General features: G+C 41.3%; 1 protein-coding gene across 2 annotated transcripts in view; it reads right to left on the bottom strand.

Moving 5' to 3' along the window:
- The window catches only part of hipk3a (homeodomain interacting protein kinase 3a), a 148,074-nt gene that overhangs the window by 28,030 nt on the left and 92,351 nt on the right, over positions 1–27,693 (bottom strand). For both annotated transcript variants that reach the window (XM_060928286.1, XM_060928287.1), the window contains exons 4-6: positions 8,403–8,522; positions 498–584; positions 52–236 (exon numbers count right to left, since the gene is read on the bottom strand). In XM_060928286.1, the coding sequence (XP_060784269.1) occupies positions 52–236; positions 498–584; positions 8,403–8,522 (392 nt within the window). The remainder of the gene's footprint in view (positions 1–51; positions 237–497; positions 585–8,402; positions 8,523–27,693) is intronic.

Raw genomic sequence — 27,693 nt, 5'->3', positions numbered from 1 at the left:
TGCATTCTGAATTATTTTAACACTAAATGGGTGTGTTCCATGTGAGCGTACTAGCTACTGTGTGGAAAGTCCAGTAAGTGCTGCATAGTGACGAAAGGGTGGTTGAGAGCGTCTGAAGGAGTGATGCGTTGGTCTGCGTCGATCAGCAACATCATCTTGAGCAGATCCACAAACTCTCGCCTGTCTGCTTTCTCCGCAAGCTGATCACAGCCCTCCATATTCAACACCAGGTTTACCTGAGACACAGAGATGGACGGATACAAAATATAACCTTTTCTCTTATTAAACAAAGGAGCTGACACGCATACATGTTAAATGCATTTTAAAATCATTCATTTTTGAGTCAAATCATTCGCCGCAAAATACCCTTCTGCACGTTTCACATCATTAATAAAAAAAAAAAAAAAAAGATAGGATGCAACTTCTCTGCTTTGGTGCAGATGTGTGAGCCTTTACACAAACTGAGATCAATGGCTGACGATGTATTAATATCTTACATGGCCGATGTCATCTAGACAGCTGAAGATGTACTTCCTGGCCTCCTTCGATTTCATTCCAGTCTCCGTCTCGTGCTCCTCTGTTGTCTGTAAAAGCCGATACAGGATGAGAGAGGCAGAAGCAGAACAGCAGCTGAAGTAAGCAACATACGAATACTTTATTGTCCACAATGTGGAAATTGGTCTTCAGTGTCACCACAGACATTTAAACAATTAAACATTAAAATCACATTACACAAATCAAGCATTCAAGCACTGCATTTTGTAACAACAGAAGAAGAGAAAACCAAGTTATTATAAAAATACATTAGCACTCAAAAGAGTGTTTAAAAGAATGAAATAGCTGAAAAGTAATAAATCTCAAATATTATAATAAATAAGTAATCAGACCAATAAAAAGGACTGGGGTGAGTTAAGCAAGAATCCCTGTATTATTTATCGCCCTTATTCCTTTTGGGACGAAAGAGTTCTTAAAAGATGTTCTTATTAGCGTTGGGCACTCTAAAACGCCTCCCAGAGGGTAGAAGCTCGAATTCACAGTGGAGCAGGTGGTAAGGGTCATTTATGATTAACGTATTAACATAGTCAAGACTTCTGGACGGCAACAAAGCCTTGACAGAGATGCACGTCCTGATTAAGTGAAATCAATGTCCAGGAAGGCAAGTACCGTATTTTCCGGACTATACGTCGCTCCGGAGTTTAAGTCGCATCAGCCAAAAAATGCATTATGAAGACGAAAAAAACATATATACGTCGCACCGGACTATAAGTCGCACTTTTTTTGAAGGGTTATTCTATCCATAGAATCTGTGATTGTATCTGATAAGCGGCGCGTGGTTACTGCGCGACTGCATTGTTTATTTAATAAACGAACAGCTGAGCAGTGATAACGCGCCCTTTGCCCTGTAAGTAGCCTAGTCTGATTATTTTAAATATCTACTACTATCTTTAATACTATCACTATCGTTATTACTAATAGCCTATATTATTATTATAACTAATATTAGTAGCCTATTACTGATGCATTAATCAGTTTGCTTTTAGATTATTTTTACCGGTAGGGCTTATTATCGCCCCATGGCTCTTTCATCTGTGTTATTAAAGCTGTAGTCATCATCAAGGAGAGTCATTCTTCATTTTTGTCGAATTTTATTTCATTAAATCAGAGGTCAAGTAGGCTATAGGTATATCATCTCCAAAGACAACCGTCTAGTGAAAAAAAAACAAAAAAAAAAACCGCTTTTAAATCCCCTACTTAAATCCTTAAAAAGAGTCATTTAACTCATGTCTTGTGTGATCTGATCTCCAATGGTGAAATAAACCGGTTGTGATATGAGTAGTGTTATTTTAGAAGATAAATTTAATATATAATTTAATATATAGCCTAATAAAAATAATATTTTATAACATATCACGACATATTACTGTCTGTAACTGTTCATCACTAAAGCGTTTTCTAAGATCATAATGTCTGATATTATTATTTTTTTTTTTTTTACACACACAATAAGCGCGTGTGCGTAAAGTTATAGTAAACCACCCCCCACCTTTTTTTTTTTTTTTTTTTTTTTTTTTTGAGTCGCCGGACCCACCCACCTCCTGCGTTCCGGGACCTCCCACTTCACAAATTAAGCACTGCCTAAAATCATTACATAACTTATTTAAATAACTATAGCTCTATCATTAATAATAAAACACAGGTCAATCAAGTTTATCAAGCTGGCGATTTCACTCCAAATCAGCAAATCCATTGAATTCCTCATCCTCAGTGTCGCTTCTGAACAACTCTGCAAACTCCAGCGGCAGACGAAGCGCCGTTTCCTCTTCTTCTGCGTGGCTGTCGTCAGACTCAGCATCAGCTCCAGTTATTCCGCGGTGAAAAAAAACAACAACATATATACGTCGCACCGGAGTATAAGTCGCATGGCTAGCCGAACCATGAAATAAAGTGCGACTTATAGTCCGAAAAACACGGTAATCCACACACGAAGTGGTCCAAAAAATTTCAGACCTTTGTTTTTGTTTGAAATACAGTGCGCACTCGAACTGGTACCACAAGTTTGTCTGAAAACATGCTTCGAGAGAAGCGATAAGACTCCGAGGAAATCTTTTGTACAGACGAGTTAAAGGGGAACAGAGGGCAATATATAGAGTAAATCTAACAATAAAACACACATTAACGAACCTTATTCAAGACTTACAAAAGTTTTTTGTTCGAAGGTTGGAAAGTTATAGTGTTTTGAAAGTAGCTCGAGCAAACTATTTCCGCAGTTTGAACGGCCCGCCATGATATTAATTTTATCCGATCAGAATGCACGTTCATTTTCTCTGCGTAACGCTCATGACGTATGTATGTGCCCAGTTGTGTTGGCTCATTGAGGTTGGGAATAGCACGTGTGAATCGGAAAGTAGGATGAATTGTAAGTGATCGGCTACACAATGCCACAGTGTGTTGCTTTCGGGTGTAATAACAGGACCGATGGAAAGCATAACGATCCTCCAGACGTCTTTTCACTCGTTTCCGCTGAAAAACACCAAGCGAGTTCGAGCTTTCTTCTCTTCTTTCGTCATCACCGGAGTCGAGAGTACCTCTCCTAGGTTCAAACTGGTACCCTTCTAAGCCATAGCCTGCTTGCAGTGTGTCTTGCGGGATCTCTATGATTCGACAGAGCTGTCGCTTTCACTTGATGCGCCCGACGCCATGATTACACGCTTCTCTCCTAGTGCAGTGGGTAGGGCTGACGTCACGGTCTTTTAAAAATGGCGACTCTTGTGCCGTTTAGCGTACCGACTATTATATTTACAATTATCAAGATATTTCGTTGTTTTCTAGTATATAAATTTGATAGAATACTTAAGAATACGTTACTTTGTCACATCAGCAACTGTATATATTATATTTGGTACCCCTTTAACATGACCAATATCGCAAATCCACACAGTGATCGAGAAATTGTGCAGAATCTTGGATACTGAAGATTAAAGGTGACACATTACCCCCTCTTCTACAAGTTGACATGTTTCCCGAGGTCTTAATGAAATGTTTGCGACATAATTTGATCAAAATACCACAAGCATAAAGCACCACAGCTCCCTTCTCAGCTTGTCTACATAGCCCTGTTCAAAATGAGCACTGAAAGTGAGTTTTTCATAATATATCCCCCCTTTAAAACAGGCTTGTCGTACTCGAGTCCAGGACTCTGACTCGAATCAGACTCGTACCCTAATTTTAAAAGACTCGTGACTCAGACTTGTACATTAACTGCATTCGGAGTTATAAATTGAAGAGGAGGACTCAGATTTTTTTTCTTTAATGTTTTATAATATGCCGCCATAATTTGGTGCAAGATATTTATATCTACATTAATTTTTAGACTAATTTCATGCAAGAGAATGCACGTTCACCTGCTTGTATGTCATGTTCAGGAACAAACTAACGTTAACGGCGCTAAAATGCCTGGAGAGAACGCCCCTAGGATCGTACGCTTTGCTTATACAGACTTCTCGCGCGGCGACACTGCTGTGTGTTCCATACGTAGAAGAACTATCGAGGAGACGACGGGGATGACCTCGAACTTCAATTGGCATTTGGCAAGAGTCCACCCAGAGAAGGAAGTGAAACGCTGTTCATTGCTCTGTTGATAGTGGGCGGGGCTTGCTGAGAGATGAACAAGCTTTTTATTTGTAGCTTATTAACTAAAATGGCGCAGTCGAGCAGTAACGTTCGTCCAACACAGTAGCAGAGACGCTTTCACATAAAGGCAGCAACAGCCAAATGGTGCCGATGGAGTCTTGTTCTCTGACTCGAAATTTCTTTAATGGACTTAAACACCGGGGACTCGAGACTGGACTCGGACTCTAGGTTTAGTGACTCAACTACAACACTGCTTTAAAGCTACTGAACCTTTTCGTTGCTGTTTTTTAAACTGGAAGTGGGGGGGGGTGGGATCCTCAATGTCTCATCTCATTATCTCTAGCTGCTTTATCCTGTTCTACAGGGTCACAGACAAGCTGGAGCCTATCCCAGCTGACTACAGGCGAAAGGCGGGGTACACCCTGGACAAGTCGCCAGGTTATCACAGGGCTGACACATAGACACAGACAACCATTCACACCTACGGTCAATTTAGAGTCACCAGTTAACCTAACCTGCATGTCTTTGGACTGTGGGGGAAACCGGAGCACCCGGAGGAAACCCATGCGGACACGGGGAGAACATGCAAACTCCACACAGAAAGGCCCTCGTCGGCCACGGGGCTCGAACCCGGACCTTCTTGCTGTGAGGCGACAGCGCTAACCACTACACCACCGTGCCGCCTGGATCCTCAATGTGATCTCAATTTTTTTTTTTTAAATATAAAAGCGTACACCATTTTAACTTCAACATCACGAGAAGACATGGATTCTGCTCATCTTCATCAGGTTCACCTATGACGCATGAGCCTAAGTATGTAACCTGATGAATCTATATTCACTGATCAGCAGCATCACTTGCTGAACAAAACGTTTCCACAAGGTGGAAAGGTCAGGTGTAGTATGACGTCCATTTTCCAATTGGTTGCAGTCTCAAGTCATAAGTGGAAAAACTGCGGTGTCGTTTTGGGGACGCTGATGTCCATTACATTATATGAACAGAAGGTTATACACTGGGGTGGACAAAATCATAAATTTATGACCTAGCCTACTACGTAAGTGAAATCTCCAACGTGCTTCCAGTTTCTAATAAAACAGACTATGGGAGGGGAAAAAAAAAGAAAAAAAAAGTGAGCACTTGAATCCCTGGGAGGGATGACTTTATTTAGGCACAGTTTTTAATCCCCTTGTGATACGGTCTCTAGTGAAGTAGTTTTGTGTTTGCACTCTTGCCAAAGACAGGAAGTCTTTGGCTAACATTCTGATGAAGAGCTGTACTCATAACTGCACATAAGAGTGCTCCGAGAGCACAATATCCCCCACTGGCAACTCCGCCATAACTCTGGTAAAATGTGACTGAACTGAACGAAATTGCAAAACGTGCATTACCGACATATAACAAAGAATCCTGCCAAGTTTCGTGAAATTCCTCCAAAAATCGTGAGAGGAGTTGATTTCAGAAGGTGAGCACACTTCCTGGGATGGACGGACGGACATCGCCACGACATAATCCCCCTTCGGGCGTTTCAAACCAGCGGGGGATAAAAATCGTGAGGGAAGTTGATTTCAGAAAGCAAGGACACCTTGATGAAATTGCCAAAGTACAAGTCTGTTAATAAATCAAGCGCATAACTCTGGTAAATTTGCCCAAATTAAACAAAATTTCAATCTGCGTATAACTGTCATATAACAAAGCTTTTTGCCAAGTTTGGTGAAATTCCTCCACAAATTGTGAGAGGAGTTGATTTCAGAAGAACCTACACCCTCATGAAATTGCCCAAGTTATTTAATCAAGGGTCAAAACTCTGGGAAAATTTGTCACAAATGAAATTAAATCGCAATACGCGTATGACCGTCATATAACAAGGCCTTTTACCAAGCTTCGAGAAATTCCTCCAAAAATTGTGAGAGGAGTTGATATCAGAATGCAAGCACACCTTCATGAAATTGTCAAAGTACAAGGTTTCAATCAAGGGCTGGAACTCTGGTAAAATGTGACCGAATTTAAAATATGCATACGACTGATATACAACAATGCCTCTTGTCAAGTTTTGTAAAAGTCTTCCAAAAACTGAGAGAGGAGTTGATTTCAGAAGGTGAGTACCCTTTCCGGGACGGACGGACAGACAATCCCCATTCGGGTCTTTCAGCCAGCGGGGGGTAAAAACCTACACCTCGCAGGGCATGCTGTTGTAATTAGTTGTTACCAACAAATTAATACAAGGTTAGTTATATGACCCAATAATGTTTCGATTTAAAAATTTGTCCAATGAAACGTTTAAGTTAAAACGGGCGTTTATTTCAGTAACACTCGCTTTTCCTAAGGTGCAAGAAATAAAACATTCCGCATTCTCTGCAATTTTTTTTACCTTGCGCAATACCAGAAAAATTCAGTTGAAATCAAGCCATTTGAGGCGAATTGGTCCGCCTCTGAAAAAACTTGGCATTTGGATTTCCCGGGAAACATTGATTTTCGTGACGTCATCTGCGGGATGCCTCCTCCTTCAGCGCTGGTTTGTTTATGAGAAAACGACCTGGTGGTTTTCCGCAAATTTCTTCAACGTTATCGCGTAATTATTAAAATGGTTAACAGATGTATCGTAGGAGGGTGTAGCAACACCAATCTTGATGGGATTAGTACTCATCGTTTCCCAAAAGACCGGACAATGAGAGAGAAATGGGAGCGCTTGGTCTCCACAGGCTGTGCACTGAAACCGTGCAAAGCTCGCGCAGCCTGCTGGCGCTTCCGCAGGTGACGTCACGAATCTGGCTCCAGACGCGTTTTGTTATTTTATTTTTTTCTGCTGGAGACAGATGGCTGTGGGCAAAATTACCCTTCTGGATGAGTGTGCAAAGGGACATACTTTCATTTAAAAAAACAAACAAAATTGGTCCAGAATATGCACTTTAAGGTTCATATGAAATGCCAACTTCTTTTGTACTGTTCTGTATTACATCACCACACGCAACTTGCGTTCTTCTAGTTAATCATTTCGATGAAGTTCAATTTTCTGTTCTAGTGTCCAAACATCATGAAATGACTTCCTGAACCATGTCAAATACCGTATTGGCTCGAATATAAGACGGTGTTTTTGTTGTAAAAAATAGCTCTTAAAAAGGGGGGGGGGGGGGGGGGGGGGGGGTGTCGTCTTAAATTCGCGGACTAGACAAAATGCCGCCAAAAACGAAAGTGAGGACAGTGAGAGTGAGCAAAGTGAGGCTGCGGATCTCTGTGCCGAGGAGCTGTAATTTAGCAAACTACCCTTTCCATTGTTTCAGTTGTTTATTATTGTAAACCTTAATGTATTGTTTAATGCATTGTTTAAAACATTTGCACTGTTCTGCAAATTTATTCCATATACCCGTAGGCTATGGGAAGTTAATGCATTGACATTCTGAAGTTTATGAACTTTCAATCTAAACCTGACAAATTTGTGAATTAATGCAATTTAAATGTTTTAATTTGGCTTGTCTAGTAGCCTGCAGTTTAGCCTCTTTTTTTTACTTCTATGAAAAGTGTTCACGGAAATGAGACTGAAATGACCTCTATTTAAATGTGAAAAACAAAAGCCTCTAATTTTAAACAGAATTTTGAAATAAATACGCGTTATATGAACGAACATTTGGTCTTCAAAAAACTTTTTCCCCAAAGATGAACTTGGAAAAGGGGGGGTCGTCTTACATTCGGGCCAATACGGTATTTAATTTCATGATCAGATTTGCAGTTATTAAAAAGAGAGTTGCTTTGGTTATGTTTTTAAGTCTCGAATGCGTTTTGTGGTCCGGGTTCACGCGTCTGACTCCCCTGGTTAAAAAAATAAATCATAAAAACTTTGTTTTCAAGACCAAAGCAGGCATTTCTCAATTGATGGACGATGGACCGACTATCGTTTTGTTGCATCTGTAGCATCAGTGGATGGATATTCATGCTCAAATGTCAGACAGGCCAAATTTAAAAATAAGCAGTCTGGACTCGCTGAGCTAAGCAGGCACTGATGAATACAGAATATTTTCCAAGACCAAAAGCGGTTTAACCACATAGTAAATTCTGTAGGCTACAATCGTGAGGAAACCCAACTCTGTGATCTGCACCAAACAGCAGACTTTTTTTTTTTCAAACAGTACTTTCCGTGACACTCCTGTCTCATTGTTTTCTACTAATGTCACTTGCAAAGATTCTCACTGATCAGTCTGTACACGTCTCAATATTGAGAAACGCCCTTGTGTCCTGCAGAGACCGCTTAGTCAAAGAAGAAGTTGACGTAAACTTGCCTTCAGCCTCCAGGCTGCGTACGGTGAGTCAGACTCCTTGCAGAAGAAGCGGGACGTTTTCGTCCCCACGTTTAACAGGTGCTCGCCGGGCAGCCCTTGAGTTTGAGAAATGTAGCGAATCTGGAAAGGAAGACACACAGATGTAAGCGCTTTGTTTTGTTTATGCTCTCTTGGGGGGGGACCCATTTCCTTTCCAAACTGCCTTGTGATTAAGATTTTTTTTTTTTAAATAAATATCATAAGCATCGTAATCCATTTCCCCGTGTTCACGTACTGCACCAAATTTGCCAAATTATCTGGAAGTGATCAAGTCTGCAGTAAACGTTAGGGAGTTGGCCAACAAATATGGTCCATCAAAAAGGCGAAGTTTTACTCAAGACAGCAAAATGCAAAACCAAATATAATCAGTGCTCTCATTCCTGAATCCACACCCTCGTGTCTCTAATGGTTAAGAGCGTGTTTTGACACAACCAGTGATTTCATCACCCAAAAGATGACATCACGTACGCGCAGTCCTGGATTACTGGGTTTTACAAAACATCAGCTCATCTCAAACCAGCATTTTTACAAAGAAAAAGTTCACAAAAGGAACAGTCCAAAGCAAGTCAAATAATCGATGCTGGATGAATCGAATCCGTTTGTGTAACAACTCGCTTGTCGTATAAGGTAACAGTCGCACATGCGACAACAGGAGCTGCGCAGATTACCATAGCAACAGCAAGTGGCGAGATATTTCACGATTTACACTGGAACTGTCCAAATCTGCTTGCGTTAGTCATTGGGCTTCAGTGGAAATAAAATAGCTGAAGGTCACATTTAGGGTGTTCACACGGCACATATTTGCATCGATGCTGCACCGATGTATTTTGTTGCGATATATCTTACACCGGTGTAAATTTTGCACAGTGTTCACACGTCACAACCCTGCTTACTAGAGAGAAGCGTGTTAGCACCGGTGCAGCCCCACTTGCGGTCACACGGCAGTTTCTGCGACCGTGTTATAGTAGCAAAAACTTTATTACTATCATTTCCTTTGATAGCAATAAAGTTTTGATATTTCATTTATTACTATCATTTCCTATCATTATTACTATCATTTCCGATAGTAATAATGCGGAAATGAAATATGCGCATGCGTGAAAATGTACTTCTTTTTCCCGGTTGTCATGGCATCACCAAGCGCCGGGAAAACAACGTGGATGAAGACACCAGTGTTGCCAGATATTGCTGAGGTTTTCCATCCCAAAATATGTTCAAATCCGCCAAAATGCACTTAAAACTGCCAAATCTGGCAACACTGGAAGACACGCAGTTCTGTTGTTGTTGATATTCGCCATTTTGGAAGCGCAAAATACCAGGATGCAAATTATGCAATGCCCGTATGTAATCAACTCTCCTCACGCGTAGCGAGTCTACCCCTGTAGCGTTCAGACGTCCCATTTTATATCGGTGCTGCCCCGCAAACTAGCGTTTACTCCGGAGTAAATTTCTTAAACCCCCTCCCGAGCAGGGTTAGATTTGCACCGGTTTAAGCAGCTTTCAGGGGCTACACCGCTATAACTTTGTACCGTGTGAACGCTCTACCGGGGCAGCCCCGGTGCTACACCGGAGTAAAAGTTACCGTGTGAACACCCCTATTGATGGTTGTGGATTTCTACTTGTCTTTTAGCAGTCTGAGTTTCATCATTTGGATGGCCATAAATTCGCATCCAGAATGTACAGTCCAAGTTGTTTAAAAAAAAAAAAGAAAAAAAATTAACACCCCACTCGACTCATTGATCAGTTTTTCTTTATTTTCTACATTGTAGAACATACATGGAATTTTGTAATAAAGTGCTAAAAAAAAAAAAAAGCAAAAACATGTTTAATATTTTAGATTCTTCAAACACGCCAGCGTTTACCTTGACGTTTACACACTACTGGCGTCATCTTAACCAGCTTCACGACGAAGTCACCTGGGAACGCTTTTCAATTAACAGCTGTGCCTCATCCAAACTTCATTAGTGAAAAAGTTTCTTGCCGCCTTAAAGGAACAGTCCACCGTACTTCCATAATGAAATATGCTCTTATCCGAATTGAGACGAGCTGCTCCGTACCTCTCCAAGCTTTGCGCGACCTCCCAGTCAGTCAGACGCGCTGTCACTCCTGTTAGCAATGTAGCTAGGCTCAGCATGGCCAATGGTATTTTTTGGGGCTGTAGTTAGATGCGACCAAACTCTTCCGCGTTTTTCCTGTTTACATAGGTTTATATGACCAGTGATATGAAACAAGTTCAGTTACACAAATTGAAACGTAGCGATTTTCTATGCTATGGAAAGTCCACACTATACTAACACCTTCTGCGCGCTTCGGCAGCGCATTGATACGGAGCTCAGATATCAATGCGCTGCTGAAGCGCGCAGAAGGTGTTAGTACGCCTGTCGTTATAGTGCGGACTTTCCATAGCATAGAAAATCGCTACGTTTCAATTTGTGTAACTGAACTTGTTTCATATCACTGGTCATATAAACCTATGTAAACAGGAAAAACGCAGAAGAGTTTGGTCACATCTAACTACAGCCCCAAAAAATACCATTGGCCATGCTGAGCCTAGCTACATTGCTAACAGGAGTGACAGCGCATCTGACTGCCTGGGAGGTCGCGCAAAGCTCGGAGAGGTACGGAGCAGCTCGTCTCAATTCAGATATGAGCATATTTCATTATGGAAGTACGGTGGACTGTTCCTTTAATGCGTTTGAGATCAAACAGTAAATAATAAACAGCCCTATTCCACAACTGTAGTAATCCAGATTATATCTCAAACCGTTCAATTAAGTGAAGAGAAACTGCATTCATCCATCATTACTTTAAGACATGAAGTGTCTTAAATTAATATAAATGAAAAAACACTGAATTAGAACACGTATCCAAACTTTTAACTGGTACTGCTGGATGTTTAGATTTTATCCGTACATGATGCCATGGTTTGTGATCGAGAATAAAAATGCATTCAGTTTGTTCTACTAACACAGAGCAGAACGTGGACATTTAGTCACTTTAAAAAAAATAAATAAAAGATGGGACATCAATTTTAGGAAGTACCAAATAACTGCTGAGGGGGAGAAAAAAAAAATCCCCAACTACTCAAACTGAGTCCCAGCAAAGTGGGGGGACGACTAAAATACTGTACCACAACTTTTTTTTTTTTTGTGTGTGTACACGCTCATTTCCTCTAGCTTTAAAAAAAAAAAAAAACTCTCCAATGTCAATGTGGTTCCTCTTGGCCTGGTAGAAACAATTCCACAGGCACCACTTAAAGCACCAACTTTGGAAGTGGAACCAAAATAAAAACCACAGAGCAGGAAAGAAAAGAAAAAAAGAGGATCAGATCTGATTTTTTTTTTTTTTTTTAATCTTCAGACCCACAGAACATCATGTTCTCTTTTTGCGCATTGCTAGTGCTCAGGTTTTGAACTCCTTTCCTTTGAACATGCAACGTTTTCAGTGAGAAATCCGGTCCTTGTTGCACAAATTGACATTGAAGACCTTTGTTGACTTGCCAAGTCAAGATGTTCAGGTCTTTTCACATGACCACACCACATGACAAACCAGGTCCTGGAGAACCCCCTGATCTCCAGTGTCTTCGGGCATTGGGGGGGGGGGGGGGGGGGGGGGGGGGGGGGGAAGAAAAAAAAACCACACCACACTACAATGTGCAGGACACAGGGTTCTCCAAGGCCAGAGATTAGAACCCGTGCTTTGTTCAAAGTACTTTCAGATACAGAAAAAAAAAAAAAAATTAAGAGACCACTTTTAATCGTGGTCACACTTAAAAGCGGTCTCACTTATTCCCCCGGTAGCTGCAAAACAAGCCATTTAACAGAACCGAAAGTCTCGCAGTGGTGTCATATAATGTGCATACACGGTTTCATTCATGACCACAGTGCTTGTTTGTGCATGCCAAAACTGATTGCTCTTTCAAACCAGGAACTGGTAAGTGGAACGTCTCCAGAGAGGAGGAGGAAAAAAAAAAATTCCAGCATGTTCCCATTCTTCAATCCACACCCTGGCATCTTTCAAAGTCAAGGGCATGTTTTAACACGGCCAATCACTTCATTGGTCCAAAAAACTAAACAAAAGGGTTACAAAAGCACCACCTATGTGTGGCCCTGATGCATGACAATACAGTGAAGAGGAAAAAACATCGGCTCGACTTTAAGCCAGTGTGTCGTCTTTAATAAGCACAAGCTTGGTTTGTCTTCTGTTCAAACCGTGTTTGAGGTGAGTAGTGTACAAACCACCACTTCTCAGAAACTGTGTGTCATAGACGGCCTCTGACACAACACACCCCACAGACAGACAGAGAGAGAGAGAGAGAGAGAGAGAGAGAGAGAGAGAGAGAGTGTGCACGCACAAATATATAACAGAGCAAGAGAAAGAGGAGAACTAGACAGAATATGATAAACAGAGAAAGAAGGGACAGACAGAGCGAAAATAGAGTCAGACAACTAGACAAAGTATATATGAGAGAGAGCGCAAATATATAAACAAAGAACAAGAGAAAGAGAAGGACAACTAGACAGAAAGAAAAGAGATTGAGGGCGAAAATACAAGTCAGACAACTAAAAGTAAGAGCGAATGTATGAGAGACAGCGCAAATATATATAACAGAGAAAGAGGACAACTAGACAGTAAGAGTGAATATACAAGTATGATAGACAGAGAAAGAAGGGACAGACAGCAAAAATATAAGAGTAAGACAACTAAAAGTAGGAGCGAAAATATATGAGAGAAAGAGAGCGCGCAAATATATAACAGAGCAAGAGAAAGAAGGACAACGAGACAGAGTCAAAGTGAATGTACAAGTATGATAGACAGAGAAAGAAGGGACAGACACCAAAAATATAAGAGTCAGACAACTAAACAAAGTAGGAGCGAATATATATATATATATATATATATATATATATATATATATATATATATATATATATATATAAATAAGTGCTGTCAAGCGATTAAAATATTTAATCCTGATTAATGTCGCGACTGTCATAGTTAACTCGTGATTAATCGCAATTTAATCGCACATTTTTGTCACATGAAAAACCATTGTAATTCTCTTATCAGCATAAAGTGAATGGGCTTGCTCACCGTTCGAACTACGGGGGTACACGGGGGATCCGAGACCCCCTGAAACAGACATGAGATCCCTTGAAAACATGATTTGGGAAATGTTGGGGGGGTCTCTAAAATATTGGCAAAACGATGTTTATTGACATAGCAATCGTGTGTAACGGGAAGCATTTGCATATCCGAAGTGAGCGCGCGATGGAGATCCGCGCTCTGAGACAAGCGCAAGCACCCCCCCAAGGGAAAAAAGGGACCCCCCGAAAATATCGGCATTGGTACAACCAGTGTTCGAACTATGTTTGTTTGTTTTTTTTTATTGCAGAGCATAACACGTCTTGTCACAGCCACTGCAAAGTGGGGCTGGAGCCGCCGATGGGAAAACGAAACCTAAGCTGAGCACCGTGGCTCTTCGGGGGAGGGCAGAGGACTCTGGCTGTGCGGGGCGTGGCATCATGTCACAGAGCGTTCATCTCGCGATAAAAAAAAAATTATCGCCGTTAAAATTGAGTCAAGTTAACGCGTTAACACATTTTTGACAGCACTAATATATATATATATATATATATATATATATATATATATATATATATATATATATATGAGAGAGAGAGAGCGCGCAAATACAGTATATAACAGAGCAAGAGAAAGAGGACAATGAGACAGAGTAAAAGTGAATGTACAAGTATGATAGACAGAGAAAGAAGGGACAGACACCAAAAATATAAGTCAGACAACTAAAAGTAGGAGTGAATGTATATGAGAGAGAGTATATAACAGAGCAAGAGAAAGAAGGACAACGAGACAGAGTAAGAGTGAATATACAAGTATGATAAACAGAGAAAGAAAGACAGATTGAGAGCGAAAATGCAAGAGTCAGACAACTAGACAAAGTAGGAGCGAATGTATATACGAGAGAGAGAGAGATATGCCCTTCCCCAAAACTCCCACCCTGCTACTTTTTTCTGTCACGTATTATTTTACAAACTCTGGAGCTCAGTGCAGTGTCACTGAACAAGTGCTCTTACTGTTTGTGGCATCATGAGGGAGTTACAGGGACGCGATCGAGTTGCCACAACGCAAACACAGAAAAAGTGCTCGAGTGAGAACCTGCTGATCATGCAGGCTGGAAAAAACTGTCTGTGTGTATACACAGCATGGCGGGGGGGTGGTGGTGTTAGACGACTGCGGCTTTGGGTTATAAATACATTCTGCTGTGTGGAGTGGAATTGGACCCAGCGCTGGCACGGTCTGAAGTTTACAGCCAGCACAGAGCATGAGTCTCTCCCAACATCACACGCAAACAGATCTGACCAACACACCAGAAATTCTTCTGCGTTAACTTACCAGGTTGAACTTTCTTCTTCTCGAACACATCCGTGTCCACATTTATGAATTCTTGATTTGCAACAGTTCCATGTAGCACTTGGGTGATTGGCTCGACGTTAAATCATGTTCGCCGCATGGCTCCTAAGACACGCTGCGTCGCATCCTTTGTGTCTAACCAAGTGATGCGATGCATCTTATCGTTACGGCCCAACTGCTCCAGTTAACGCCACAGTGGAAGCACTGTGGCGTTAACTGGAGCAGTTGGGCCGTAACGATAAGATGCATCGCATCACTTGGTTAGACACAAGGCTCTGGGGTCAATGTGTCATAAAATAGTGCATTATGTACCTGTATTGTGTGAGGTGATAAATATTTACACTTAATCCTACACGACCAGAGATGTCCACAAGCACTGGCGATCTGCGGTTTTCTCCGGCTACTCGATCCCGGGAAAAAAAAAATTTTAAATTAAAAACTTGCCTTTCAACATTCAAGTGATTTATATCGTCTCCGCTCCAAATCCAATTGTTTCACCGCAAAACTGTTTTCGATTTGGATCTAGCATGACGAAGTGACGCCAAATTTGTTCAACGATTCACGCGTTCTGATTGGCTGAGCCAGATCACGTAGTTGTGTTACAGAGCCAGATAGCGTACTACAGAAAGCCAAGCGCGTGCACACATCTGGAAGGAAATTTCATAAATATTTTGGCAAGTTTTTTTTTTTCTTCCCCCCAGAGAAATGATTAGTAATTTATTAGCTGAGAACGCACCAGAAGGCATGTAAATTTCAAACTTGTCAAGAGACGCATGCCCCAGACACCCCAAGCATTAGTGCGCCTTTGGCACACCGTGGTCACAAATTCCACAGCCACCTACTACTTTTTTTTTTTTTTTATTAAGTCAGCTATTTCAGATTTTCTAGAGAATCCTGCATGGCATATACTCTCTCTTCATTCCAAATCAAGAGAGGCTACAGGGGTTTAAAATAACACTTCTTAAAGGAACAGTCCACCGTACTTCCATAATGAAATATGCTCTTATCTGAATTGAGACGAGCTGCTCCGTACCTCTCCGAGCTTTGCGCGACCTCCCAGTCAGTCAGACGCAGTCAGACGCGCTGTCACTCCTGTTAGCAATGTAGCTAGGCTCAGCATGGCCAATGGTATTTTTGGGGCTGTAGTTAGATGCGACCAAACTCTTCTGCGTTTTTCCTGTTTACATAGGTTTATATGACCAGTGATATGAAACAAGTTCAGTTACACAAATTGAAACGTAGCGATTTTCTATGCTATGGAAAGTCCGCACTATAATGACAGGCGTACTAACACCTTCTGCGCGCTTCAGCAGCGCATTGATATCTGAGCTCTGTATCAATGCGCTGCCGAAGCGCGCAGAAGGTGTTAGTACGCCTGTCGTTATAGTGCGGACTTTCCATAGCATAGAAAATTGCTACGTTTCAATTTGTGTAACTGAACTTGTTTCATATCACTGGTCATATAAACCTATGTAAACAGGAAAAACGTGGAAGAGTTTGGTCGCATCTAACTACAGCCCCAAAAATACCACTGGCCATGCTGAGTCTAGCTACATTGCTAACAGGAGTAACAGCGCGTCTGACTGCGTCTGACTGACTGGGAGGTCGAGCAAAGCTCGGAGAGGTACGGAGCAGCTCGTCTCAATTCAGATAAGAGCATATTTCATTATGGAAGTACGGTGGACTGTTCCTTTAAAACCCATTTTCGTACACACAAGTCGGATGTTTGAATTAATTGTAAACAGAAACCTAAGTCAGGCATCGTGTCAAATTTTAATTTTGCGTATTGCTGCGTTCCTCGTGAGCAGGACATTTCAAAAATCAATACTTCTTAAATGAAATTCACCAGTCATGTTGCCCAAAATATAAAATAAAATCATTCAAACTAGTAACCGTGACCTAGATAAAGCATTTCCTGAAGGTAAACGAACAAAAGCGATAAACAACGTTACGTCACAGCACTGTACAAACAATCCACCTCATGCAACGCGCGCCTGTGTTCATGTTAATAACTGCGGCCTTTCAGTGTCCCGCAAACTTCATATCTGACCACGCGACCCCCATGAAAGTAAAAACCACCTGCGACGAAAACCACATTCTGCCCCGAAGCAAAACTCTCGCTTCATGTCCAGCGGTCCATAAATAGCTGAGATGATATCCAAATCACCGTCGCTTTTTTCAGCTCATTTAGGAACAGTTTATTGCACTTTCATTGTAATATTTTAAATGAACAGCAAATCAGGCCCACATCGTGTAGATTCCTTTCACTGTCTCGCCTACATCTTTAAATATCAAGTTAGACTTCATCAAATAGTCTTCAATGCTGAACTTGAACACAGTAAAAAGGGCCCTCATGAGTTAATGCAGAAGACTCAATATTAACACTTTAGCTAGTTACCCAAGTATCCAAGATCACCAGTAATGCAGCTGATGAATTTTTTTTTTTTGAACTTTGTACAGTATTACATTCCTCTTAAACATTTAACGTGAACAAACCAATAGCAAATGTAACGATTCACATAATTCTGGATTCGATTCGCGATATTGGGTTCACGAGTTGTAGATTTCCAATGATATTTTTGAAAAGAAAAAAAAAGGTAAAGAATTTTATGACCCAAAAAAGGAAATTTTTTTCATATTCGTTCTCAAATTCAATATTCCGTTTATTAAATTAAAGAAAAAAAAGGCGCAGCTGTTTCATTTTAACAACCAACGATAATCATTTACCCACGTGTGTCAAGGTTGGAGTAAAATACAACAGCCTATTAACGAAAATAATCCATTTATTAAAAATGACAATTCAATGACAGACGGGCCTTTTCTTAATAAACCTTAATGAACATTTTCCTCTCTCCCTCTTTTCTTTCAGTATTCTGTAAAACGAACTAGGATTACTTTTACAGTACAAACTATTTGTACAGTCAGTCAAACAGCTCTTTTGTATTTTAGATCTCTTTCACAGCATTACAGCTGTGTTACTTCCACCTTGGATGAAGTCACTTTCATTCCCTGTTCATTCTACTGTATGTTGTCGTGCCTTCTGCTGTCTAAACACAAGCTAGGAAAAACTAAGCTTACACAGGTGGATAATCCGTTCTGCTTCCCCCCGCCCCATCATTTTGAATCCTCATAAATTTGTATCATCATGACTTATCGTCGCACAAGATATCATTGAATGCCTACAAACCAATAATCCACAAATAATGCAACACATAATAACATGATTACGCTGCATTTAAGTGTTAATGAAGTATATGCATTCAGTAATATGTACTCAAAGGACAACGAGACGCAAGACAGTCAGTGATGGCGTAGCTCACTCCGGCCCCGTCGAGTCCAGAAGGAACGATCGAAAGTGGGCCACCTTCCTTGCACGATAAACGTCGCAAGCTACATATAGAAGCTACATGGGTATACCGACCTATTTGCCAGAAAGAATCCAAAATGGCGAGGAATTGACCAAGAAGAAGCGATTTTTGTTGAACTGCTCATTAAAAGTTTAATTAGTCCATAACTTCATTAATAATTGCAATGAAGCAAATCTGGGTAGAAGTTATATCCACCCTAGGTACCTCTACCTTCTTGCCAGAAAGAATCAAAATTGGTGAAGAAATGAAGAAGAAACTGTGTTGAAACTGCTCGTTTGGGCTTAATTAGTCCATATCTTCATTATTAATTGCAATTATGCAAATTTGGCTAGAAGATACATGCACCCCAGGCAGACCTACATTCCTGCCAAAAAGAATAAAGATCGGTGAAGAATTGAGAGAGAAGAAGCAATTTTTGTGAAACGTAGACGACACATGATGGCATAAACTCATCACGTCAGCTGGATGAGCTAATTAATGAACATAAATTAACAAAAATGTTATTACAGCATGCTGCTGAATGCTGATAACTTCCTGGTATATAAATACTGGAGCTTGTTATCCAGCAGCACTTTCACAGTGATAATTACAGGGATAAATTTACATACATTTGTTGATGCACACATTGATTAACAGTATATTAATACTCAAGTTAAAAAATAACAGTTCAGGAAACCTTAAAGGAGAACAGAAGGAAAACTTCTCATTTTATTAAAATATAGGAATGCATTTTTGATCGCTATTTTGTCGCTGCTAGAGCAAGTTATGAGTGTTTGAAATATGCTCTGTAATATATCAGTCCATATGTCAAAGCAATGGGCGTAAACAAGATTTGTTGAGACCTGTGCGAGACATCGTAGGACGGAAGTAAAACGTGCAACGGAAATCAAAGCGACCGACATCTGCCAGCGTTGTCAAAAGGCGCGCGCCCTCTTTCGAATGCTGACGTAATCAAGCCGGAAGTTTTGTTTGTTTTGATAGCGATCAGGAAAGTTTGAAGAAAGTCGGAAGTAAATGTGCAATATGAATTCATTTGGAAAACAGTTGTCAAAATGGCGGCACTGACACCCGGCTGACACTTGACGTTTCGAAGTCTCGTGAAGATCGCGCGGATAAGCGACACCTGCCGTGGACCAAACGAACTAAATTCAACATGGCTAAAAACCGAATCGGCCGATAAGTATAATATTTAATTTAGTGCTGTCAAAAATGTCGCGTTATTAACGCGTTAACTTGACTCAATTTTAACGGCGATAATTTTTTTATCGCGAGATTAACGCTCTGTGACATGATGGTTTTTCATAAGCTTTTGAAACTGCCAGGAACTTGGAACAGAGACTTTGCTTAGAAAAACGATAGCAGCTAGACTGTAATGCCACGCCCCGCACAGCCAGAGTCCTCTGCCCTCCCCCGAAGAGCCACGGTGCTCGGCTTAGGTTTCGTTTTCCCATCGGCGGATCCAGCCCGACTTTGCAGTGGCTGTGACAAGACGTGTTATGCTTTGAAAAAAAAAAAAACCATTGGTACAACCAGTGTTCGAACTATGCTGATATTTTCGGGGGGTCCCTTTTTTTCCCTTGGGGGGGGGGGTGATTGCGCTCGTCTCAGAGCGCGGCTCTCCATTGCACGCTCACTTCGGATATGCAAATGCTTCCTGTTACACACGATTGCTATGTCAATAAACATCATTTTGCCAATATTTTAGAGACCCCCCAACATTTCCCAAATCATGTTTTCAAGGGATCTCATGTCTGTTTCAGGGGATCTCGGATCCCCCGAGTACCCCCGTAGTTCGAACGGTGAGCAAGCGCATTCACTTTTTTATGCTGATAAGAGAATTACAATGGTTTTTCATGTGACAAAAACGTTCGATTAAATTGCGATTAATCGCGAGTTAACTACGACAGTCGCGACATTAATCGCGATTAAATATTTTAATCGCTTGACAGCACTAATTTAATTGCAATTAGTTGCCGATACGAGTCACGATATAAGGTTACCAAAACCGAAAACGTAACTGAATAACACGGTAATTAAGAAATAAAGCAAGTTGAAAAACGACTTCAGTTCTCCTTTAACGTAAAGGCAAATTCTCCTGACTATTTTTAAACTGGTTGGATTATTCATCCGATTATTGCAAGAAACTTTTTACTCATTTCAAGCTTGAAATCGATTCTATTGGTGTAAATCCAAATTTAGTTCATTTCTAGAACGAAGATAAACCGTGTTAAGAGACCACCGAAATGTTGAGTTGAAATTAGCAAGCGTGCCTACAAATAAATCAAATGTAATTAAGTAAGGAAGCCAAAAACTTGTACATGTAATTAAATGACGACTGTGCTGCTTTTATTCCCCTACATTAGGGCAACCTACATTCTTTCATTCTACATTTTTCTCCAAAGTTACACCCGACCCACACATTTCCCCCCCAAAAATAAAAAGTTCAGGGAAAGTCCACACACAAAAGCAGTATCAGGTTGACGCAAAAGCCATTTAAATGTACAGCCCAATCTGCAACCCAAGCTGTGTGTCTACATTTTGTTATAGCAACACAATCTCGAACAGAGAACTGAGTCAATGTGTGCTCTGTGTGTGTGTGTGTGTGTGTGCTAGTTACTGGGTGTGGCCTTATTGTTGTTACTCCAAGTCTGACGCCGTCTCAGCAAGTCCTGATTGTAGATTTAACCAACTGCTCTAATGCCGTTTAGCTTTTAAACAAACTGATAAACTTCTGTGGTGCCAAGGGGGGGGTGTTTGTGTGTGTGTTCTCAGTCTGAGTACAAAATGCCTTGATCCCACCAAAGCCTGAGCGCACACTGTGCCCTTCTGTGTCCTTACACATTACACACCTTCAATATCTCAAGTTCCCCGTGTTCCTGTGCACAAGGGAGACGAGGAACATTTCACGGCTCAAATTCGGCTCAAAGGAATACAGTGATGTAAAGAATTGGACTGCTACTCACGACACCGAGTCTCAGGTTGGATAAAACGTTAAGCTTATAATAGTAATCCTATTCTTTCCCAAGTCCCAACATAACGTATAATACGATCGCAGCTCTGACAGAGAATAACACACGACCTACGTCACACCGCTCTTAACGTCTGGATCCTGACTGGTCAGGTGGTGCTGAAGCAAACAACGTGTTTTATATTAACGCTCTCGTCCGAACGCTAATCATTTCTCCAGCACCGGCTCATACACATGGCAGAAGGTCTCAAACAGGGCTTTGAACCAGAATTTTTTTCCCTATTGGTTCGTTCCGAACAGAAACGGAATTTTAACGTTTCCGGTTTTGGGTTCCACCATTAAATAGACGTTCCCAAACCGGTTAGAACAAAAACATTTCGTTCCCAGAACGGTTAATTACGTTCCGTCAGCTGTTTAACAAATGCCTATAAAATTATGTCTCTGTCTCATCCAGCTTAAGCCAAATGTAGGCTAATTCTATTACAACCTTCATTAAATAAGACAAGAAATAATTCAAAACAATTATTTCAAATGTTGGTGATTTGGATTCTCAGTATGTCTTCCCATCTACACAAACAGAAAAAGTGCCAAAAATGAAAGATAATTCGTTTAGTGTGTTACCAAAGGCTAGTCAGGCCCTATGCATTGATAGGCTAACAGAGGTTAACGTCATTTAATGTTCGCGAGCCTCTCATTAACGTGGACATATATATTGATATTGTGTTTGAAATTGACGTTTTCGAATAACGATAGACTGCAATATTTACCTCTTATTTAAGATGTGGAGACGTGATAGTAGTCCACCCTCCCGCTCTCTACATTCAGTCAGCGAACGTCACACAGGAAGTGAACCCCAGCGGGTCATAGAAACTTGCGCAGGAGAAGAATGACTTATTTGTAGGCTACGGAAACTTTGAGGAACAAAATAAAAACCGGTATTAACCGGTTACCATTATTTTTAATAAGCGTTTTTGTTCCGGAACATAAAAAATAATAAAGTTTCTGGTTTCGTTTCTGTTCCATGTGAAATAGAAAAAGTTCCCGGTTTTCGTTTTTGTTCCTTGAACCGGTTCAAAGCCCTGCTCATAAATGAAGCTGACCAATAAAGGGATTAAAAATGTATAAGGAAACAGTTATAGGAGGAGTCTGCAGCGTCCGTACATTTTGTGCCATGGGTCAGTCTTCAGGATGGTGACGAGATGAGGTTTGATTGTTGATAGCAGCGATAAGTATAAGAGGAACTAACTTGTTTCATCACATTAACACACTGTACTGGAGCGATGGAGCCTGAGATGGAAGTCAAGTGTGGCTCAGTAATTTTACTCACAAGAATGCGCCGAGAGCACAATATCCCCCGCTGGCAACTCGGCCATAACTCTGGTAAAACACGACAGAATTGAACGAAATTTAAATGTGTGTATTACCGACATACAGGGTGTCCATAAAGTCTCTTTACAATTTAAAAAAATTATTACAAAGGCAGTTGAGATACTGTAACTAGATTTATTTTATTTTAAATCAGTGTTGATTAAAGTTGGTATTCACATTACAACTGTGTGTTTCAAATACTGTGTTGATGGAAACCGAACCCCTATAAAATGGCTACTCCTCAAGAAAAGGCACAATGTGTATCCTGGTTTGAGTACCGTCTTGATGTGCTTCGTGCAACTAAGGCTACGTTTACATTAGACCGTATCTGTCTCGTTTTCTTCGCAGATGCACTGTCCGTTTACATTAAACCCCCCTGGAAACGGGAATCCACCAGCGTCCACGTATTCAATCCAGATCGTGTCTGGTCCGGTGCTGTGTAAACATTGAGAATACGCGAATACGCTGTGCTGAGCTCTAGCTGGCGTCTCATTGGACAACGTCACTGTGACATCCACCTTCCTGATTCGCTGGCGTTGGTCATGTGACGCGACTGCTGAAAAACGGCGCGGACTTCCGCCTTGCATCACCTTTCATTAAAGAGTATAAAAGTATGAAAATACTGCAAATACTGATGCAAATACTGCCCATTGTGTAGTTATGATGGTCTTTAGGCTTGCCATCCTTCCACTTGCAAGTGGTAAGTGATATGCGCTGAGATCACACACACAGCGGCTCAGTCCCGAATCACCGCTTGTGCACTTCACTCGCGCGCTCTGTGAGCTGCGCAGGGCCGGAGTGCGCACCCTCCAGAGGGCACTCGCTGTTCAGGGCGGAGTGATTTGGAGCGCAGGATGCCTGCGGAGCCGAGCATATCCGTGTATTAGGCTTGCCATCCTTCTACTTGCAAGTGGTGAGCCTTGCGCATGCCCTAAATGCACTGGGATCATGTTACGCGCCGTCTGAAATGCACTGGGATCATGTTACGCGCCGTCTAAAGTCATGTGATTAGCGTATCCGCGTTGCTGTGTGCACGGCTAACGGTTTTAGGGTAAACGCGAATCGTTTTAAAAACGTTAATCTGATGATCCGCTGATTCGACGTAATGTAAACGTAGCCTAAATGGTGCCCATATAGAGGTCTATTAACTGCAGTTGAAAAAAATGTAATAAACACTGATTAAAATAAAATAAATCTAGTTACAACATCTCAACAACTGCCTTTGTAATAATTTTTTTTAAATTGTAAAGAGACTTTATGGACACCCTGTATAACAAAGAATCCAGTCAAGTTTCATGAAATTCCTGCAAAAATTGTGAGAGGAGTTGATTTCAGAAGGTGAGTACCCTTCCCTAGACGGACACCGCCACGACATAATCCCCCTTTGGGCCTTTCAGCTAGCAGGAGATAAAAATTACGAGGGAAGTTGATTTCAGAAAGCAAGCACACCTTGATGAAATTGCCAAAGTACAAGTTTGTTAATAATCAAGCGCATAACTCTGGGAAAATTTGCCCAAATTAAATGAAGTTTCAATCTGCGTATAACTGTCATATAACAAAGCCTTTGGCCAAGTTTGGTGAAATTCCTCCACAAATTGCGAGAGGAGTTGATTTCAGAAGAGCGTACACCCTCATGAAATTGTCAAAAAGTTACTTAATCAAGGGCCAAAACTCTGGGAAAATGTTCACAAATGAAATTAAATCGCAATCTGTGTATTACCGTCATATAACGAGGCCTTTTGCCAAGCTTCGAGAAATTCGTCCAAAAATTGAGAGAGGAGTTGATGTCAGAAGGCGAGCACACCTTCATGAAATCGTCGAAGTACAAGGCTGTTAATCAAGAGCTGTAACTCTGGTAAAATGCAACCGAATTGAACAAAATAACAATATGCGTATTTCCGACATATAACAATGCCTTTTGCCAAGTTTCGTGAAATTCCTCCACAAATTGTGAGTGGAGTTAATTTCAGAAGGAAAACGCTCATGAAATTGTTAAATTATAATTTTCTTAATCAATCAAGAGCTGTAACTCTAGTAAAATGTGACTGAATTGAACGAAAACACAGTATGTGTACGACCTACATATAACAAAGAACCCTGCCAAGTTTTGTGAAATTCCTGCAAAAATTGTAACAGGAGTTGATTTCAGAAAGTGAGCACCCTTCCCAGGACGGCCGAACATCGCCACAACATAATCCCTTCCCCTCCCTCCGGGCCTTTCGGCCAGCGGGGGATAATAACGGTCTTCTAACAATTCTTGATGTGGCCAAGTTTTCAGAACGGCTTTATTAAACACAACTTTAACAATATTGAAACGGCTTTACAATTTTTTTTTTTTAAACAATTTTTTGCATCGTCATTGTTAACATCATTTGTGTACAAGTGACTGCTATACTTGTCTCAGCAGGACGAAGTATTGTGTCAGGGATGGTTGGAGACAGATATAATAAAAGATCTTCTGCACATACAAGTGCAAACAGGCAAACGGTCGAGCGAGGCAGAAGCAGGGTCGAAATCGAGGAACAGGAATGAGAAACCAGGAAATCAGTCAGAAAACAAGGCTCGGTAATGTGTCACGACGACGCAATGCTTCGCAAAGTCAGTCCGCACTCCGAGTCCTTATTTAGGCCCGCTGATCGCGCCTTAAATCCCATGCAGGTGTGTGTCATTCGCGGCACATGCATGGAGTCAGTTCGGAGCAAGCGTTGTCCAGAGAGTCCTTCTGTTGTGAAAACCAGACCTATAGTATAATATTATGGTCTAGCGTGACTTCTTGGTCAATTTGTTTGCATTTCTCCACAAAAATTACGGTGATGCAGTATTAGACAAGGAATCAAAATGAAGTTTTGCTTGTTAATCACCTGTTTATTTTAAAAAATATATATATTTTTACCTGCTTATCTTCCATCTGTTTAATACGGGACATGGTATACTGTCGTGCGGAACCCTAAGTCACGCATCGCCACCCTCACTTTTGTCTCTTAATATATCCATTTAACAGGCTAATCCAGTATGGCTACGCCCGGGGAAATGGCCCAACGGACTGATGTTACAACTTTAATGTGGTTTTTTTAAGCTCAAGTCCATATACTTTTTTCCCCCTGTCTAGAACATCTTGTACTCATGTTTAACAATGACATTTCATAACCCCGTAATTTCTCAATTTCCGAGTTAAATCGCTTTAACACAGTTGAAAGACAGGAACCTGGCATGACGCCACACCAGAAGGCGCTTAGGACATGCAAAATTGCAGGTATATGAAGTAAAGTGCATGTTCTGTTTTGGTATGGAATAACCCAAGGATTTAAAAATTAAAAACCCAACACCGTTTGTTCAAGTTGTAGCTCAAATTAAATTGAATCTAAATTACTGTTGAAAAACAAAGTTCAGAGCTGGAGTCCAAGCCGCCTCGAGGCGGAAAAGGTTTCTTACGTTATAAATACATGGTTATGAAGATGGTTTATATCAAACTGGAAGGGCAGGTCAAGTTTATTTGTATTGCACTTTTAACGACAGGCATTCTTGCAAAGTAGCTTTACAGAAAATTAAAGGAGAACTGAAGGCAATTTTTTTTTTTTTCATCAAAATTCCATTTCTTATTTTATAAAATGTTGGAATGCATTTCTGATCGCCATTCTGTCGCTGCTATGGCAAGTTATGAGTGTTTGAAATATGCTCTGTAATATATCAGTCCGTATGTCAAAGCAACGGCCGTAAACCAGATTTGTTGAGACCTGTGCGAGACATCGTAGGACGGAAGTAAAACGTACAGCGGAAATCAAAGTGACCGACATCTGCCAACGTTGTCAAAAGACGCGCGCGCCCTCTTTCGAATGCTGAAGTGATCAAGCCGGAAGTTTTCCCTGTGCCCGAAATCGCTCCCTGCTCACTATATAGTGAGGACGCCATTTTGCAGCGCTGTCCGAAACCTTAGTGAGGATTATGTGGGAAATGCGCTCAGTATAATATGCATTTATCACAAAAATACATGCATGTATTTATTTTTGAAAACCCACCAGCCGCCTGATCCGGCACGTTTTAATTGTGCGACAGTAATGACGTAAATACCAGCGCGACGGACTCGTCCTTATCCTGTCGTCTTTCCAACTCTTCTCTTCTCCACGTTGGTTCGAAGCCCTTTGGAATAATCTCCAGGTCACGTACGCGAGGGACGTGGATGCATGTGCACAAGTATACGGTTTAATAAAGTGCAGAATATATATACAGCGAGACAAAACCGACGCAGGCAAACAATCCAGAACGGCAGGCAAGATCAAAAACGAGAATACAGGCAACAGGGTCGGTCGAGGCGCAAACATGACAAAGGCTAAGCGAGGACGAGAAACAGGAAATCAAGACAACGGGTAGAAAGGCTCGGTAACGCGTACATGCGTATCGTGATACCTCGCGATGCAAATGCATCAGCACAGTCCTTAAATAGGCGTAAACACACAGTCCCTTAATTGAGCTCAGGTGCGCCTTGTTCACGTGCTGGAGTCCACTCAGGTGGACGCGCCACAGCACGCAGGACTGACACGCCGTCACTGACGAAGCTGGCAAATCTCAAAATTAATCTAAATTCGAATGATATGGCGATCCGGCCGCTGTGTAAACAGTTTTCAAAATGGCGGCGCTGACGGTTCACGTTTGAAGTCTCGTGAAGATCGCGCGGATAAGCGACGCCTACCGTGGACCAAACGAACCACATTCAACATGGCTGAAAACCGAAAAGGCTGCTAAGTGTAATATATGCCAATACGAGTTACGATATCAGGTTACTAAAACCGAAAACGTAATTGAAAAACACGTTAAGAAATAAAGCAAGTTTAAAAATGACTTCAGTTCCCCTTTAGAGAAAGATTTTCAAACGAGCTAATTCTATCCCTGATGAGCCTGTGGCGACAGTGGCAAGGAAAAACTCCCTCGGAAGACATGAGGGAGGGGAAGAAAAAAAAAATTTGAAGGGAGTTTAGTGAACGAACAGCACTTTCCCCTCCCTCTGCATCATGACTGAAGCGCCCTTGAGCAAGGCACCTAACCTCCAACTGCTTCTCGGGCGCGCTAAGATAGCGGCCCGTTGCTCTGGGTACGTGTGCGCTCATTGCTCACTTGC

This window comes from Neoarius graeffei, chromosome 8, assembly GCF_027579695.1.
Source record: "Neoarius graeffei isolate fNeoGra1 chromosome 8, fNeoGra1.pri, whole genome shotgun sequence".
In the NCBI taxonomy this organism is placed as follows: Eukaryota; Metazoa; Chordata; class Actinopteri; order Siluriformes; family Ariidae; genus Neoarius; species Neoarius graeffei.
The sequence above is the reverse complement of the archived record's forward strand: the minus strand, read 5'-3'. Positions and strand labels throughout refer to the sequence as shown.